The sequence below is a fragment of the Myotis yumanensis genome, unplaced genomic scaffold (genome assembly GCF_028538775.1).
Source record: "Myotis yumanensis isolate MYYU_CA2020_CCGP unplaced genomic scaffold, mMyoYum1.0.hap1 SCAF_4, whole genome shotgun sequence".
NCBI classification, from domain to species: Eukaryota; Metazoa; Chordata; class Mammalia; order Chiroptera; family Vespertilionidae; genus Myotis; species Myotis yumanensis.
This window is the reverse complement of record NW_027223755.1, coordinates 53,203,765-53,217,046: the sequence shown is the minus strand read 5'-3', so window position 1 is coordinate 53,217,046 and position 13,282 is coordinate 53,203,765. Positions and strand designations below refer to the sequence as shown.

The 13,282-nt window shown below is 36.0% G+C and overlaps 1 protein-coding gene across 6 annotated transcripts in view; it reads left to right on the top strand.

Annotated features, from left to right (window-relative positions):
• Nucleotides 1-13,282, top strand: part of MCTP1 (multiple C2 and transmembrane domain containing 1) — a 434,948-nt gene that overhangs the window by 337,044 nt on the left and 84,622 nt on the right. For all 6 annotated transcript variants that reach the window (XM_070412343.1, XM_070412342.1, XM_070412341.1 and 3 more), the window contains one exon: nucleotides 6,878-6,997. In XM_070412343.1, the coding sequence (XP_070268444.1) occupies nucleotides 6,878-6,997 (120 nt within the window). The remainder of the gene's footprint in view (nucleotides 1-6,877; nucleotides 6,998-13,282) is intronic.

Sequence of the window (13,282 nt, the reverse complement as noted above, 5' to 3'; positions counted from 1 at the left end):
TCTGTAAAGATCTGGGGTTTTTATTAGTAAAAATTTTAACTGCAGCCCCTGTGTTTAACACTTATGACTTCCTTCCAACAAATTCCTTCCTCCCCCACCACACGCATTCCTCTAAGGAACACCACTCATCCTCTTTAACTGCTCAAAGAACAATTATTATACTGACTTAACTTGTATTATTAGTTCATAAAATCTCTGTAATTTTTCAGAAATAATTTTAAATATGGAAAATAATAAATTGATAGTATTTGCACTTACATAGTACTTTGAGTTAAAATATTTTCACATATATTACATCACCTCTTTCCTGCAGCCAACCTGTGAAATAAGCAGGTATTATCATCTCCATTTTACAGGTAATAGACTAAAATAAAGGAGGATAACTGACTTGCCCAAGGTCCTATGATGATCAAATAGCAGAAATAAAATTAAAACCATTTTTTCAGGCTTTTGGTCCATACCACATTGTCTCCTTGGAGAAAGAACATGTATCAGTTAGCTTTTGCTTTATAAAACAAAAACACTCCAAATTAGTAGTTTAAAGGAACTACCATTTATGTTGGGATGATTCTTTGGGTCAGCAATTTGGACCAAGCTCTGCTGGTATTTCTTCTGTTCTCAGCAGGATTAACTCCTGAATCTCTAGTCAGCTAGGCAGCTTTACTTCTGGATGCTGTCTGGCTCTCATCTGGGGAGATGGAGGTGACTGTATACATGTCTTTTGTCATGCAGCAGGCTAGCCTGGGCTCATTGACATGGTGGCCCAAGGCTCTAAGAGTGCAGAGGGCAAGGCCTAGTGAGAAAGTGCTTTTAAGTCTCTGTGTTCATATTTGCTAATTTTCCCTTGGCCCAAACAAACCATATGCCCAATCCCAGTGTCATTATGGGAGGGCAGCATTACAAAAGGCATGTACTCAGGGGAACATAAACAAATGGGGTCATTATTGCATGCAATTACCACAAACTAAATATAAAAATACTGAAAATGGCACTTATCACATCATCTTTTCCTGCTGTAGCCGACATGGTATCTTTACCTTAGCTCTTATGATGGAAACAATCATTATCTATAGATTCTAGGGAGATATAACCAAAGTGATGAGTTGCAAAAGGGGCCCAAAGTATTATATGTAGTATGAGCCAATATGTTCCTGCTTATCATAACACCTACTGCTCATTGAATATCTTCTAGGTGCCAGGCACTAGGCTAATTCCATCTCAAATCTTCAAAGTCAATGCTATAATTTCTATTTTTCAGATGATAAACTAAGAGAAATCTAGTGACTTGCCCAAGGTCACCTAGCTAGTGACTAGAGAGCTTGGATACAAACATGGGCCTGATGCAAACATCCATGCTCTTTCTGCTACACCACACTGCAGCAGCTCCTGAGGGATCCCATGGTCAGGGCTGGAAGTCCAAGGCAGATTGACAGAGAGCTTCTAACATCCGGGATAATGGATAAAACTCTCAGTATCCGTTTTCCAATGAAGGAAGTTATGTGTACTTATTACCATTTGACTAATGTCTCATGAAGATTTTCTGCTGTAGACTTCTAATTGTATGTTATAACAGCTACCTCGTGATTTCAAAAAGAAAACCACCAAATTTTTGGAATAGTTTTAGTCTCTACTGAACAAGGATAACTAATGTAGGGCTAAGTGTTTTATTTGGAATGGGGGCATGAGTTCCATTAAAGTAAAATGTAGGTGGTGCTCTGTTTACTTACTAAAAGCATGGGGAGAGAAAGGAAAGGTGGGGAGAATATGACAGAGAAAGAAAAAATAAAGAAAGAATGCCATGGTGATGGAGTCAAAGGAAATTAAATACTGTACAAATGAGCAAGAGTCCTTCTTACCTAACTTAACAATGAGAAAATTTAGAATCATCAAGTTCTCTTTCCATGTCCCATACAGGCAAAAGGGGGTTCTGACAGTATTGTGTCAGGATAAATGCTAGGCATTTTATGGTTTTTATCTATTCTGTGGATGTGTCAGTGATTTTGTTTTATTTCTTTGATTTTTTAACCTCATTTTAGCCCATTATATCCAACTCCCCCATCCACCCACCCATCCAAATCTATGAAAAAGTATAATCAAGGACATCCTGCATTTTCTTGGCCTTCCTGGGTTTTCTCTGAGCTGCCCCTTTCTCCTGTGGCCCTAAGAGTTATGTTGGCTTTTTGTAAGAAAGAGGAGAGGATCAATATTAGTGCAGGTGGGGCCCAAGGAGAAGAGAAGCTCAGTGTGGAGATAATTAACTAATCTATACTCTTCTTTCTCTAAAAGCTCTCTGTTAGGAGATCACCTACCCACCCACTATCAAGCATGAGAAACATCACTAATTCTGTAGTGAACGATTGCTTTTTTTCTTAGTGATTCTTAGCAATCTGAGTCTAGAGACCATGTCATTTCTTAATTTGAACACCCAGTATTACTTAGCACATAATAAGTGTTCAATAAATTCATTTTATTTTTAACATATGAACTTTTGAAGTCTGCAGTTGGAAATTCAGAAAGAAAAAATGCCTTTGTATTTAGAACTTATCCAAATACCTGGTATGTATGTATGTATGTATGTATGTATGCATTATTTCATTATGTTTTCATTCCTATCCCACTATCACTTCCCCATTGGCAACTATAAGCTTGTTTTCTATGTCTATGGGTCTACTTCTATTTTGTGTATTCATTTATTTTGTTTTTCAGACTCCACATGAGAGATCCTGCTGTATCTGTCTTTGTCTGACTTTATTTTAGTTAGCATAATACCCTCTAGGTCCGTCCATATTGTTGCCAATTACTAGATTTCATTCTTTTTATTGCTGAGTATTATTCTTCTGTATATGTGTACCACATCTTCTTTGTCCATTCATCAACTGATGGACATCCAGGTTGATGCCACATATCTTGGCTATTACTATTAATGCTGCAATGAATGGGGGTGGGGGTGGGGTGTATGCATCTTTGCAAATTAGTGTTTTGTTTTCTTTAGATGTATACCTGGAAGTGGACTCGTTGGGTCATAAGGCAGCTCTATTTTTAATTTTTTAGGAATATCCATACTGCACTAATATACAATCTTCTCCCATTCAGTAGGTTGCCTTTTCATTTTGTTAATGGTTTCCTTCACTGTGGAAAACTTTTAGTTTGATTTAGTCTCATTTGTTTATTTTTTCTTTTGTTTTCCTTGCTTGAGGAGAGATATCCAGAAAGACATTGCTAATGCCAGAGTTTGCTGCCTAGGTTTCCTTCTGTCATTTTAGGTTTAACATTTAAATCTTTAATCCATTTCAAATTTATTTTTGTATATAGTGAAAGAAATGATCAAGTTTCTGTTCTTTTTTTATTTGCAATTACGTGTCCAGTTTATCCACCACCACTTAGTGAAAAGACTATTTTTATCTCCCTTGCCTCCTTTGTCATAGATTAATTGACTATGTAAGTGGGGATTTATTTCTGGGCTCTATTCCATTGGTCTGTGTATTTGTTTTTTTGCCAATACCATACTATAATGATTATTGTAGTTTTGTAGTATAGTTGATATCAGGTTGTATGATACCTCCCACTCTGTTCTTTCTCAAGATTTCTTTGGCTATTTGGGGTCTTTTGTGGTTCCATATACATTTTAGGATTAGTTGTTCTAATTCTGAGAAGAATACCATTGGTGTTTTAATAGGTGTTGCATTTAATCTGTTTATTACTTCAGGAAATAAGGACATTTTTTAACAATATTAATCTTTCCAATCCATTAGCTAGGTATATTCTTCCATTTGGTTGTATCTTACTCCATTTCTTCTATGTATCATAGTTTTCAGAGTATACGCTTGTTTTTTTAAAAGATATTTTCAACATCATGGGCTCCCTGCTTAGTTACCTAAACAGTAGATTCTTAAAGAACACACAATAGGGAAAGAAACTATTTTTTTGCACTGCCAGATCCATAAAACTAATGCAGTGTCTTCCTTTGTCTCCCTCCTATATTTTTCTCCATCCTGAGTTCTAGTGCTCATGTTGTGAGGGCATATCAACAACCTATGGTTTTCATGAGAAGTGCTGTGTCTGTTCTGAGTGCTATATTTTAAGAAAGCTACGGATGTATTGATTTGGATGTGATGAGAAGACATCTGCCATGTAGAATGTCAGAAACCACACTTTGTAACTGGTAGTTGAAACAACTAGTGACGCTGAGCCTAGAGAAGAAACTAACATGACAAATGTCTTGGTTTCTTATAGGATTATCATATAGAAAGTTTATTCTATGCATGTCTAGCCTACATCTAACACCAATACATGGACACTACAAGGAAATTTATTCTGAGCAACAACGGGTCTCTATCACGAATGAGTAGACATTACAAGGGGGGATATATATAAATATATTCAACAGGTTAAAAATTATTAGGATTGGCAATACTTAGCAATGGAATCATACGAGGCCAAAACACACTGAGTCAAGTGACTGTCCCCAGAAAAAGCCACTGTGTAGAAAAGACTGTGGTCAGTCCATAATACACAAGACAGTGTCCAACTGCATTGAGAGGATAGGAGAACCTTCATGTGCCTCAGAGAGAAATTTGTTAGTGGCATTCCAGATTATAATTCTTTATGTATTTTCCTGAAGTCCCTTGATTTTATACAGTGGCTCTACAGTACCTTTACTAATACAAATAATTAAGAAGACTTATGTTAAATGACTTGGAAACCCAGGATCCATTTATTCATTAATTCAGCAAACATATTTATGGAGTACCCATTGTGCCTCAAGCACTACTGTTCTAGGCTCTGGGGATAGAACTGAGAATGAAAATGTATTACTTTCTACCCATAAGAGCTTATGTTCTAGTGATTACCTAAAATTTATAGATAAATGTGTAAAGAATTAGTATGAATGCTAACCAAAAATAATTTCTCTTTACATATGTTGATGACGGCCACATTTGCCTTAATTCACTACCTGAATAAATAATTATCTCTTAAAAATACATTTTAATAGAATCATAGTCATCAATTATAATTATATCATCTTTATAAATATTGTATCAATTTCAAAAATTAAAAGGAAATATTTCCTTCTCTGGAAGTCTTTTTACTTTTCTGGTGAAAGAAAAGATATGGCTCATATTTGAAGCATTTTTTTTTTATTCAGGAACTTGAATCTATAGTTACCATGTAATCCTGTCCAAAATTTATTTCTTGGGTTACTACAGCATTATTTATGCTTTTGGTGTCTATCTAGCTCATGAATATCAAACAATTCAGTAAAATATATAATTTTCAAAATGTAATGTAACATTTGAAAAACCCTGATGATACAGTAATATCGTAAAGTCACTTTAAATATTAGGGAAAGTATGTTAGAGGTGGTTAGATCTATAGACCTCTGTTTAGAACTGAAAACAGTGGGGTAGAGTGACTTTTCAAGGCTCAGAACCTGTCTTCTGACCTTTAGGGGTCTGTCCCTCCACCTCTCCACACAGGCTCGTTTTCTCTGCCATTTGAATAGACTGTAGACTTGCTCAGGTTTATTAAGAAGACTGCAAATGGCCTGTGCTGTTGTTTCTGACACTAGTGTTCTCAGAGCAAAGTTCCTACCCCTTCAGGTCTATCAAATGCAAGGTGTCTGTGTTACCAACTGGCTCAAGTTCCCAGTTCTGCTATGGTGCAGCTAAATCCTAGCAGGCAGATGACTTTCTAGTTTTCACTATTAAAATATGCATTACCTGAGGACCTTAGTCAATAATTAACTTTCTGAGTTTTGTAAGGTATTGATCTCACCACACAATAATGTGTTTTGAGCACTTACTGGATGCTAAGCAGTGTGTTAAATCCTTAAAATGTTTCAGCTCTTTAATTCTGACAACCTCTCAAGTAGATCCTCTTGTCATCCCCGTTTTACAGAGGAAGAAACTAAAGGGAAAATATGCATGGCACCGAAAGGTATAAGGCTAGTTAACATCAGAAGTAGGATCTGGCTCTCAGCTACCATCTGACTTAACAGGACCTTAATGTAGCAGCAGCTGCCACAGACCCAGAAACGTCACTGATCCGTCCAACATTATAAGAGCCTGGTGGGGATGTGGGAGAGTCACACTGTATAGCCAAGGCTAGTTATTTGCAATGCAAATGCTCTTAGAATGGTTCCTTCTGCCCACCTAGGTGAGTTCTTAATCTAAGGTGTCTCATAATATAAAAAAAAATCATTTATATACTTAGAGAAGTAGGTAGTTTTACAAGATAATAGAAATAGACATTTAAAAAGTTTCTCTGGCAAAATTATTCTTTTTTAAAAAGAGCTTTTTGATTTCTATGGTAATGCTGAATGGTAAGCCAACCCTTTTTTTTCACTTGTTGGTAGCAGTGCTTTTATTCATAATGTGAAATCTTTGAGGTTCTCTTGTATAGACTTGGTATTTTCATCTGCCTATTATGCTTGTGACATTGTATTATCCAAGTGAGATTTTTTTAAAGTCCCTGATATTAAATAGGGATTCTTTCTTTATTATCAAGGCAGCTAGACCAGCTATTTCTGACAATGTAGTCTCATTTTGCTGACTTTTTTTTTTTACTTTATTTTGTTCAACCTAATAATAATTTCACAGAAGGAGAAAAATTAAAATTGCCTCATTGACAATGTAATGGTATCAGTTTTTTCTTCATAGAAATGAAACAAAGTAAAACTCCTACCTGTGACTTTACAGAAGTCACTTGTGCTTTTAGGAAAATGCCTACCTAGTTTTAAGGCTTTGTTTTCAAGATAAATCTTTTCGTTCTGAAACATTTTGTTTGTGTGTTTTTTAAAATGGAGTATTGATAAGAGAGTCCATTTAATGAAATTTAGAGCTGACTCATCTTTTTTTCTCTCTTCTCTCTCCTCCAGCTCTTCCTCTTTGTTGTGTGGAACTTTGAGCTCTACATGATACCGCTGGTGTTGTTGTTACTATTGACATGGAACTACTTCTTGATAATATCAGGGAAAGATAACAGGCAACGTGATACAGTAAGTCTCTATTTTCTTAATTTGTCTGTGGTTTTGTTCTTATTCCTAGTCTCTCTGATAAGATTAACATTGAGTTTGGTTTTACAAACCAGAAATTCTGCCCATAAATACTCAGTTTGGAGAAAAGTTTTTATCAGTTCAGAACTAACAACTCTTTGCTTCTAACACAATAGAAAATATTCACTATTTCAACATTAATCATCTTGATAGGAACAAAAGTCAGGAGCACACTGAAGAATGAGCTATGATTTTTAACTATAAATGAGTTCTTCCAAATGATTATTTCTTTCATTCTGTTTGTTGTTTTTTGTCTTAATGAATTCTGAATTAAGACATAATATCACAAAATTACTAGTGACCAGACCAAATGAAATGTATTGTATTTAAGGCATTTCTCTGTTGTCTGTCATTGGAATGAAGGAAGGATTGATGGTTTTTGGCCTGGAAAAATACATAAAGTACCTAAATTCAATAAACATTCACAGAACTATAGAAAACATACTTCTCTGTGTCAGGGTGTATCAGGATACCTGCTTAAGGATAAAGAGCTTTCACTTAACTTAGGGAAAGTTATACTAAACCCCTGCCCTCTCTGGCATTTTTGAAAGTTTTTAGGATGTGTGAGACTACCTTCTTTCTCTGGAAAAGAGTTTTAGCTGAGAAGCAGAAGCTAGCCACATAATTACATTTGTTCTGCCAACCTTCATTCCCCTTAGATTATCTCAGTGGCTATATCCTTAGCAAACATACAACTTCAAAAAGCTTTCTCATATGTAAATAAATGGGGGGGGGGGGTGCTACTTCTCCAAATAGGACATTTGTAATTTGATAACTCCATAGACAACTATTGACAAGAATTTATAGTTTTGTAAAGCATGAGAAAACTTGGTAGTTATATGTCCTCATCAGATTACATAGATTTTTTTTTTTTACTTGCCATTAAGAGTCTCCATTTGATTTATAATCAGGACTTTTTGCCAACTACTCTGTCCATAATAATGCAGAAATAGTTATTTGATCATCAGCTTAATAGCATTATGTGATATCTATATGTATAAAAGCCTAAGCAACCTTTACAACCAGACAACCGGATGACCAGCCAGTAGCTATTATGTGCACTGACCACCAGAGGGCAGATGGTCAATGCAGGAGTTGCCCCCTGGTGGTCAGTGTGCTCCCACAGCAAACCTCCTGCATTCCCTCCCCTCTGCCGGCCAGCCCTGGTCGGCCCTGATCTCTGGTCAGGCCAAGGGACCCCACCCATGCACAAATTCATGCAGCGGGCCTCTAGTGTTATTATGTTAGCACCATAATGGTTACAAAGACATACCTGTGACATAAAATAATTTCCCTTTTAAATAACACAGCAAAGCACACTTTAAATTATAACACAAGCAAAACATACTTCCAATGGTAACACAAGCAAAATATACTCTTTAAAATAATTTTCTTTATCAAAATAAATGAAAAATCCTGATGCACAACCATCAAGTACATGGCAAAGTCCAACAACACCATTGTCTGTATATCTCACTAGATTATAAATGTGAGGGAGGACAGTCTGTTCATCTTTGTGCTTGCCACTGTCTCTAGCACGTGTTTTGCAAATTAAAGATGCTCAAAACATTTTTTATAAGGTTTAACAAACTAAATGTGAAGTTGCTAATAGAGATTTTAATGGATAGACAGCATCAACAGACAAGAAGTTATTATTATTGGCAAGGATTTTATGGATATATTTTTAAATCGCACACTGAGAGACAAGCCCCAAATGCCATAAGCACTGGTGTCATGGGGACTCAGATACTTTTGTCAATTAATACGGAATGTTTTCTTTAAGAAAATAAGACTGTCTCAGACAATTGCTTTCTTGTCCCATTTATTTCTGGGAGATTGTTGAGGGAGAAGAATAACTACTTTTCATTCAGTTGCCTTGAGACAAATTTGCAAATAAGATTATTTGCAAATAGGAAAAAGTGGTAATTTAGTTTCAGCTTTCTAATCCTATAAGGGGGCATATCTTCAATATGTAGTCATTAGTTTAAGTATTCTTGGTGAAAAATTCAGAAACTATAGACTTTTCTTGTTATCTTCTCTTGAATATACCTGCTCTAGCTGGAAAGGTTCACTTCTAGAAGGGAAATAATAATATATAATGTATCCCCTTGTAATTAAAATTCCCTAAGAATTCTTATAAAGCTATTGAGACGTTATATATTATGTAAGTTTTTCTACTTCCTTTCTTCCCCCAAAAATATAACTCCAAAATAGTATTTGTCAAATCTTTCCTTTTAGGCACATCTCTAACAGACTCCCCCTTTAAGCCATGGACAACATTTTATTCCCAGCACAGCCCACTGCGAAACATTGAATAGTCTAACTTTCATGGAATGCCAACTACACCCCATAACTCCCAGTAATTGCCTTTTATTTGCCCCAAACACACATTTCCACATATTCTGTTCTTTCAAGGCACCAGAGCAGCAATCACAGCGTTTCATTCAGCTTCTCATTCACCGGCTCAGTTGAGACCTTATGTAACTCTTAAATCCAATTTGTCTAATTATGTGTTTCTGCCATACCCAGCTGTGCATTTGAGCTGGTTGCTCCTTTTGAAAAGAAACCTGGATTATGCTTTGCCGGTTACAGATTTTATACATATACACATACACGTACACGTACACATGAGCATACACATGCACACACATACACACACATATACACGCACACATATTCACATATATTCACACATCTGTAAATTAAGGTAAAGTGTTTGTAGGGTTGCCATGCTGTGCTTAAGAGAACCTCCGGCACAATGCATAGCCCTGGTAGAATAGTATTTTGCCCTAAGTCCTTATTGGTATCCCAAAACAATGCAGAATTTTTTCAGCTTGTGTGAAAATTTTAGGGAGTGTCTGAAGTGCATTAGTCATACTGTTGGCTTATTCCAAACTATGACACTTTCTTTTGGGGAGGTGGGGAGGGTGGGGGGAGGTGGTAGAGAGAAAGAGAATATGAATGAATTATAAATAAAATTTCTGTCATGAAAAACAAAATCGTCTGTACCTTCAGCTGAGAAAATTCAATTAGGGTGAAAATTGTAAAAATATATAAATCAAAATGACTTTCTGGTTTGTATAGCAAAGAGAGAAAAGGAAATATTTCTTACATAAGAAGTTAAAAAGAGAAAAGAGCCCTCTTGAGAGAGGAGAGTCCAGTCTCAGAGAATGAACGAAATGGGTTAGCCAAGCAGAGAGGGGTCCGTTGCACCCCCTGTGAGATGGTATCACTATCACTACTTTACATCCAGGGGAACAGAGCAGAGAGGTTAAGTAGCTTAGCCAAAGGCACACGGTTAGAAAGTGAGAGAGGGGGTGTTAGAACCTGTCAATCCGTGTGACGTGTGCTCTGTACTCCTTACCGCCAGTCAGTCCCATCTCCTCTTGGGGTTGTGGTTTGGTACATCCTCAGTCTCCCTGGGCCCCATTAGAGCAGGTTTCTCACTTGAGTTACAGAAAAGCACTTACTCTACCTTGAAGCAGACTGATGGAAGGAAAACCCTTATTTCCCTCACTCCACCACCCCATATCCTTCTTACCTCTCGTACAGCGAAACAGAGCAGATATTTGTTAAGCAACTTTTATGTATCAGGTATTCTGCTAAGCCTTTTAGAGACATCTCTTTTTTTGTTTGTCTTTCAATTTTATTTTTAAATGTACTTTTTATTTTATTCATCACCATTTATGCCCTATATGCCCTTTTCCACCTGCATCTACCACCCACCCTGCAATCACCACACTAGGAGACATCATGTCTTTTTATTCTTTACAATGTGTATCAAGTAAATTATTCTAAGTGGTGTTATGCTCATTTTACAAATGAAGACATCAAAGACAATAAAGAATGAACTCCATAGAGTAAGTGGGGTGTGAACCCAGCGATGCCATGTTCTGAAACCCTGGCTATTCCCATGCTACAGGCTAGGGCATGACTTCCCCAAGGGATCATTTTCTAAGTGTCCAGACCCTTACATGGAATCCCAGGTTTCCTGAAATTCCTTTTTATGAGGTACCCAGTGACCTCTCAAGAACTAGTGCTGGTTATCTGTTTGATCCCAGGTGACCCCAATAATTTCAAATACATTCCTGACCTGGAGGACTACCTTCCATCCACCCTGGTGATCATGGGAGGAGTAATTAAACCTGAATCCTTCACACTAGTAAATAAAGTCTTTGCATATCTCTGACATACAAACATTTTTCAACAGCACTTTTAAATTACACTTCAAAGGAACATTCATTTTTAATTGTTATGATATTCTTCCCACATAATCTCAGTTGCCTAATCAATGAAGGCGTTAAAACTGAAGAGTAGGGTAGATCAATGAAATCATTTCTGACTCAGGATCTGACTGTGACACAAATTGAGCCAAAGTCTGCTTGCTAAAATACTTAGTAAATACTGAAGGGTTTGCTAGCTCCCTCAAATGGCAAAGACCTTGGTGCTGCTTTTCTCTGCTTGAATATTGTTCTTTGTTGGATCCGTTCCAATTAGGCCCAGAGCACTTATCTCTAGAAATGCATACAGCTTATAAGAAGTGAATTTTTTCTTTTTAAAATATATTAATTTAAGTATATTAGGGTAACATTGGTTAATAACATTATATAAGTTTCAGGTGTACAGTTCTATAATACAACATCTGTATATTGCATTCTGTACTCACCAGCAAAGACTCTAATCTTCTTCCATCACCATATATTTGAATTCCTTTACCCTATCAACCTCTCCTTCCCCTCTAGTAACCACCATACTGTTGTATGTATCTATAAGGGTTGTACTATTTGTTTGTTGCTTTCTGTTTTATATCCTACATATGAGTGAAATAATATTTTTCTTGCCCTTTTCCACCTAACATTTCACTTAACATAATATTCTCAAGATACATCCATGTTGTGGCAAATGGCAATATTTTGTCTTTTTTATGACTGAGTAATATTTCATTGTATATCTGTACCACATTTTATTCAATCATCCACTAAACTAAAGGATACTTAAGCTGTTGCCATGTCTTGGCTATTGTGAATAATGCTGCAATGAACATAAGGTACATATATCTTTACAACAAGTATTTTCAAATTTTTCTAGTAGACAACCAAAAGAGGGATTGCTGGGCCATGTGGCTGCTCTATTCTTAGTTTTTTGAAGAACCTCCATACTGTTTTCCATAGAGGCTGCACCAATTTATATTCCCACCGGCAGTGTACAGGGTTCTCGTTCCTCAACAGTCTCTCCAGCATTTGTTATTTCCATCCTATTGATAGTGGCCATTCTAATAAATGTAAGATGTATCTAATTGGGGTTTTGATTTGCATTTCCCCTATAGCCAGTGAGGTTGGGCATCTTTTTATGTATCTGTAAGTCTTCTTAGGAAAAGTATCTGTTCAGGTCCTTCGTCCACTTTTTAATTAGATTGTTTTTTGTTGTTGAGTAGTATGAGTTCTTTGTATATTTTGGATATTAGCCCTTTATTGGAGGTATTGTTTGTAAATATCTTCTCTAATTAGGTTGATCGCCTTTTTATTTTGTTGATGGTTTATTTTGCTGTGCAGAAGCACAGTTTGTTATAGTCATTTATTTTTGGTTTTAATTCCCATGCATTTGGGATCATGTTCCCAAAAATCTCTCTGAGAACAAGGTTCATAAATTTAATGCCTATGTTTTCTTCTATGTATTTATTGTTTTTAGGTCTTATATTCAAGTCCTTAATCTCTTTTGAGTTCATTTTTGTATATAGAGTTAGAAAGCAGTATAGTTTCATTTTTTGCATATGGCTTTTCAATTTTTCCAACACCATTTATTAAGAAGGATTTTCTTTCTCTGTTGTATGATGTTGGTTCTTTTGTCGAAAATTAGTTGCCCATGTATGCATGGGTTTATTTCTGGACTTTCAATTCTATTCCATTGGTCTGTGTATCAGTTTTTCTGCCAATACCATACTGTTTTCATTATTGTAGATTTGAATTCATGGTGTGTGATACCTCCAGCTTTGTTCTTTTTTCTCAGGACTGCTATGGATATTCAGGGTTTTTTGTAGTCTCATACAAATAGGATTTTTTGTTTTATTTCTTTGAAAAATAACATTGGAATATTGATGGGGATTGCATTAAGTCCTGTATATTGCTGCAGATAACATAGCCATTTTAACTATGTTAATTCTTCCATGAACATGGAATATCTTTCCATTTCGTTGTGTCTTCTTCAGTTTCTTTTAACAATGTTTTGTAG